At 38.5% G+C, this 6,044-nt stretch overlaps 1 protein-coding gene across 1 annotated transcript in view; it reads right to left on the bottom strand.

Moving 5' to 3' along the window:
• Positions 1-3,782: 3,782 nt before the first annotated feature.
• The window catches only part of LOC137628559 (zwei Ig domain protein zig-8-like), an 85,818-nt gene continuing 83,556 nt past the window's right edge, over positions 3,783-6,044 (bottom strand). Inside the window, exon 7 of the mRNA XM_068359712.1 lies at positions 3,783-3,968. Coding sequence (XP_068215813.1) covers positions 3,783-3,968 — 186 coding nt within the window. The remainder of the gene's footprint in view (positions 3,969-6,044) is intronic.

Below are 6,044 nucleotides of genomic sequence, written 5' to 3'. Positions count from 1 at the left end.
TAAAATCACAGAACAAACCCATTTTTATACCCCAGAAACAGATTTTGACTAACAAAAAGAATCTCTTATCTTTCATTAGTTTACTCTTCGGGACCATGAACACTTATCTCAAATTTTCCTCACTATGCTCTTCCAGCCGTTCCCAAAAATGTCACAGCCCTGATGAGTGATACACTTGCCCCCATCTTTCTTTTTTCCCAGATTCAATAAATCTTTGTGTCTCCTATTTCTACATTCAAAGTGTAGAAAGTTTAGGATTGAAGGATAGCAATGAATAACAGCGCTCGGCGAGGATCCATGATATGTGATACACGTGCCCCCATCTCTCTTTTCCCAAGATTCAATAAATCTTTGGGTCTCCTATTTCTACATTCAAAGTGTAGGATGTTCAGGATTGGAGGATAGCAATATATAATGGCGTTTGGTGAGGAGTATAATATGATATCCAGACACAGTCTGAATGACTCGCCTGCATCAGCATGCTATGCACCAGTCAGAAATAGTTCCCTTCATTCGCAGGGAGAACATATACTTACATTATAATCTTACATCTCCCTCCCAAGAGTTTTAGTAAAGTATGAGCATGTACATGAAATGCCTAATACTTTGATGAACATTTCACATATGAACGCAGTTATTTTGCATAAATCGAACAACAATCTATTAAGTAACAAAGACAAAAATACGTATCATATAATAAATGGCTATCAATCTGCTACTTAGAAGAAAATGAAAAATACTCTGCATCTTTCATGCATAAATAAACACAAATTGTAGCAGCCAAAAAAAAAAAAAATAAATAAAAAGAAATTAACAATTATTCACATAACTATATGATTCATGCATAAATTTTGTATAATATTACTGGTGGTGTAACGAGGAACAATAAACAGGTACAATTACAATGAAGGGGAGAATTGCATATAATATTACACGTTATCATTTTCCATGACATAGTCTGAAAACCACGCTGGGTGTGTAGTCTGCCTCTTACAACATACTGGCACCTCCAACAAAGTTGAGATGGTGGTAGACAGCATGCGAGGTAAGTTGAGGCCATTAGTAGGTGCAATATGTCTCCTATTTCTAAGGGAAAGATGTCCACTGCCATCCAACTTCATTTGATACTGCCGGTGGGGAAGGGAGTCCACCACCAACCCAGTACGGTTCCATTCATTTGTTGCCTGGTTTTGCTCTCACTCGGGCCCCTACTCCTAATGGTTTGAGTGTCCTGGCAGAGTGACTAGCACTGATTTTCTCTCTGTTGGTGGCCATTTGAATTTCGCGCTTCCAATACGTGTCAGTCAGAAAATGTTGCTTGCCGTAGGAACGCCATCTCATAATGGCCTTTCAGTTGCCATCTGTGCAGGTGACTTGTTGATATCGCGAATCGGCGTGTTCAAATATTACATTATTGCGAAAGAGGCCTTATCGCAGTCTGGGCTGCCCCCTTCCCCTGTGTTTGCCCTAATTATCCTTTTGGCTGTTTATACTGCTGATTCTGCTTTCCTTATCTTTTGTGGCCCCATCCATGGACACTTCCTCTGGGGGCCCCCACCTCATGAAGTAGCCTCTTAGTACGGATATTACTCTGCGAATTGGTACCATTAGGGAAATGCGCTATTTCCAGCCATCCCATGAGCTTATCAGTGTATGACAGGTACATCTACCCGTCTAGCTGGAACATATCAGTGACCGTACATTGAGAGGGGTAGCCTGGGGGTGGCGGGATGGTTATTGACTCCTCTGGTAATGAAGGCGCATGTGTGATGCAAACAATACAGGAATTCCTGTGGTGCTGAAGGTCACCCTCCATGCCAGGTCAGTAGATGGACTGTCGGGCCCTCCTGAACATGGAGTCAATTTCTTGGTGACCTGCATGAAGGTTTGCTGCGATCTGTCGACGAACTTTCAGTTGGATAACCAGATATATATACCTGTCTTCATATGCGTAAAGCACTAGGTTTTCCAAAGTTGATAGGTGATCTCTCACACCGTAAAAGGGCTTGAGGCAGGCTACGTCCTGCGACTTCTGCGGGTGCCAATCACCTGCAGATACCTTCGTCATTAGTAACTGGTATACTGGGCCCTTGGCTGCTGCTGAACTGACAGTTTTTTTCATCTATCGTGAGCTCCTCCTTAAGTAAATTTATACTGGAGGGTCTTCTCCTTCAGCTTGAACAATCTTGGGTTAACGATGGTTGCCACGGCTCTATAAACCAGGAACTTGACCAAGGGCCAGTGATCGGTGATAAATGTAAGGTTGGGGCATCCAAAGAGTAGCAAACTAGCCTTACTTAGGCACCACATGACAGCCAGAGCCTCCCTCTCTACTGCTGCGTACCCGGCATCGGCAGGGAATAGGTGTCTACTTCCGCAAAGCGCGATTCTCCAGCCGTTTTTACAACAGAATGGCATATCGGTGGTTATGCAGCTACAGTATTGCTGAAGTATGACGAATCCTATGCCTTCTCTGCTCCAATCTATGAGGGTGACTGTGGGGCTGGTCTTGTCATAGTATGCAAGACCATTCCCAGACAGCTTGCAGATGGTGTCCTGGACACTCTTGAATTTCTCCTGCAGATATGTGTCCCAAAATACATGTTTGTCAGTCTTTTTCTTTTCAGTAGGTCCCTGAACGGTTCCATGATGGGTGCGGCTGCGAGGAACGGCCCAAATTGGTTGATGAAACCAAACCACGATCTGATATCTGTGATAGTGGGCGTGGGGGGCATGGGAAATTTCCGAATGGCGCCCAGGCTTTCTCCAGTCGGTCTATAGCTTTCCTGGCCTAGATGAAATCCAATAAATTCTGCTTCCCTTCTGCAAAATTTGAATTTTTCTGGCCTAGCATGATGCCTTTTGCCGTACATGTTGCCAGGAAATCGAAGTTGTATCAGAAGGGTTCTTCAACCCCACCATCATACAGGAGGGTATCATATGCACACTTGCACTTACATTGTATGTCCTTAGTGGCATCGTCAAACCGTCTTATATAGGCATCTGATGCTGAACAGTGGCCCATAGGGGTCCTACAGTACTGCATGCGGGCCCAGTGTTTGATGAACGTCATTAGTCAGTGACTTTCCTCGTCGAGTTCCATCTGTAGGAATCACCAATATGCATTAGCCACCTTCTTGTAATAGTACTTGGGGATGCCAGATACCATATATCAAATAGTGCTGGGGCGTGGTGGGTCTCCATCCTACAGGAGGCATTTAGGCGTTGATAGTCCAATGTGTGTCGAGGTGTGGACCCTTCTTCTTTGCCACCACGACCATTCGTTCGCATCACTCTGTTGCCTCTCCTGGGAGAACTTCTTAGAGGACTCCGTTCCGTTTATCCTCTCCAATTTGATCCTTCACCTCGACTTCCTAATGCTTGGAAACTGCTGCAAGGTTATGACATGCATATCGCACGACGTTTGGCTTTAGATGGATCTGGTGGGGTGCTCCCAACATCATTGGTAATGGCTCCCTAGTCATGTAGAAGGTCGTCGATGAGAAATGCTGGAGTAACCACTGCTCCAAGCGAGGAATGTTTTCTTCAATGGGTTGTGGCAGAACAGATGAAGGGCTGTAGAGTGGTGTCATGCCGGTAGACACACTCACTGCTATAGGTCTTGGGAGATGATGCAGAAAGTCAATTGGGACAAGTTCAAGGTTAATGCATGCTGAGAGAGAGGTACAACGACTTCGCGGATTTGACGAAATAGAGTTCTTGCATACTGGTATGGTTTCTGAAGGAGATTTGGAAGGTCGCCAATCCCAGGCACTCCAACTTTAAGTTGCAACATCTCTTAAGCCACCTTGACTCTGCGATAGCATAGGCCTTATGTTGAAGAATGATAACATCTTCGTGCCCGGGATGCACACTTGCGCTCCTGTATTAGCAACGCCACTTACATTCATAAACCTGGGCCTCTTCCCCTCTGTCACTTTGCCCATGACAATGGGATGTGAGAGGCACTGATGCAAAATATCTATCCATTGTTACAATTTGGTGAAAATCAATTGTGTCAGTTTTTTTGACGTAATCTGTAGAATTGTGAAAAATGCAAACTCGAATCTAGAATCTGGATCCGGTACTGGATCATCTACAAAGGTTAATGAAGTCCCCCATAGCCAAAGATCTATCTGTGGTGAAAATTTCGAAAAAATCCATCAGTTTGTTTTACCTATATTTTTATAATAGCAAAATTGCAAATCCGGCTCTAGAATTTGGTTCAGGATTATCTCCAAAATTTAAAGGGGTTGTTCATGACGTAGGATCTATCTATGGTGAGAATTTTGTCAAAATACGTCCTGTAGTTTTGACGTAATCCTATCCAGAGGCAAATCCTCTCCATAGACACATTTACAAAAAAGTAAATAAATAAACAAACTCAAAATATAACCTCTTGTTGGAGATAAAAAATATTAATACCGTTCCAGCGTATGTGAGTGCAAGAATTACGTGCGGTACACCATATTCAGAAGAGTTGTACTAGCGACAGCCACCCTTACTAGCTTGCTTTACTGTGAGCAATCAAACTAAAGTCTCCCACCATCACCATCCAGTATAGCTGGCTTTGTGATGAAAATAGCCAAACCCCAGACATGGCCCTTAGACTAGAAACGGCTGGATATGTTGTCGTTGTGGTTGTTTTACAAACACACATTTATATATATATATATATATATATATATATATATATATATATATATATATATATATATATATACATACAAACATGAGTGTACTATGTATAGTTCACCTATCTATAATTAAATAAACATATATATATATATATATATATATATATATATATATATATATATATATATATATATATATATATATATATACATATATGTATACACACACACACACACACACACATATATATATATATATATATATATATATATATATATATAGTTATAGTTATATATACGTACATATGTACACACACATATATATCCATATATATACACCTATATATATATATATATATATATATATATATATATATATATGAATTATATATATATATATATATATATATATATATATATATATATATATATATATATTTATGTATATATATATGAGTGTGCTATATACAGTCCACTCTTATATATATATATATATATATATATATATATATATATATATATATATATATATATATATATATATATATATGTATATATATATACATATATATATATATATATATATATATGTATATATATATATATATATGTATATATATATATATATATATATATATATATATATATATATATATATATATATATATTAATGACAAATCGCTGGAACGTGCGATGTCTCAAAATGACAGCAGGCCGGGAGGAAAAAGGAAACGAAGATTGGACAAGCGCTTTCGTGTTATTATTACACCTCTTCACGGTCTTATGGTTTAGAAATACAATTAGAATACGAAGAAACCTGTGTGATGACGTAAAACAGAAAGAAATGAGCAAATTACAAATTACTTAAAAGTTAGTCGTTTAAAAATGTTCTTTACAAGAAATTCATCCAGTTTGTACATACCTGAACTGGTGTTAAGTAGATCTTCGAAATTTTTCTTAATTAAAACTGTTTAAATGATATTTCCTTTAACAAAATCTTTGCAAAATGTAAGTTCTTTAGCAGCTTTCCAATTAATAGCGTGGTTGCACTCATTCATATGCTGAAAAAGACTGCTGGCAATGTTTCCCATTCTTACATTATATTTATCCTGTTTTAATCGAGTTTCTAGTGCTTTGCCACTTTGACCAATATATCGTTCATTACATTGATTGCATGGAATTTCGTATATACATCCGTTAATCTGTTTTGGGGAATTTCATAAACAAAGCCTGTCAAAAGGCAAAGAAAAATTTTTATGGCTTTGTTAACAACGATGATTTTAATGTGAATAACCTCCTTGTTTTTCCTTTTTTCAAACAGTTTGTACCTCTACCTGGAATTTTAAAACCTTTTGGAATTAATGTAATTTTTAGAAACAACACACTTAAGAATATATTGATAAAAAA

This window comes from Palaemon carinicauda, chromosome 36, assembly GCF_036898095.1.
Source record: "Palaemon carinicauda isolate YSFRI2023 chromosome 36, ASM3689809v2, whole genome shotgun sequence".
NCBI lineage: Eukaryota > Metazoa > Arthropoda > Malacostraca > Decapoda > Palaemonidae > Palaemon > Palaemon carinicauda.
Note: the sequence above shows the minus strand (reverse complement) of the source record. Positions and strands in the feature narration are given on the sequence as shown.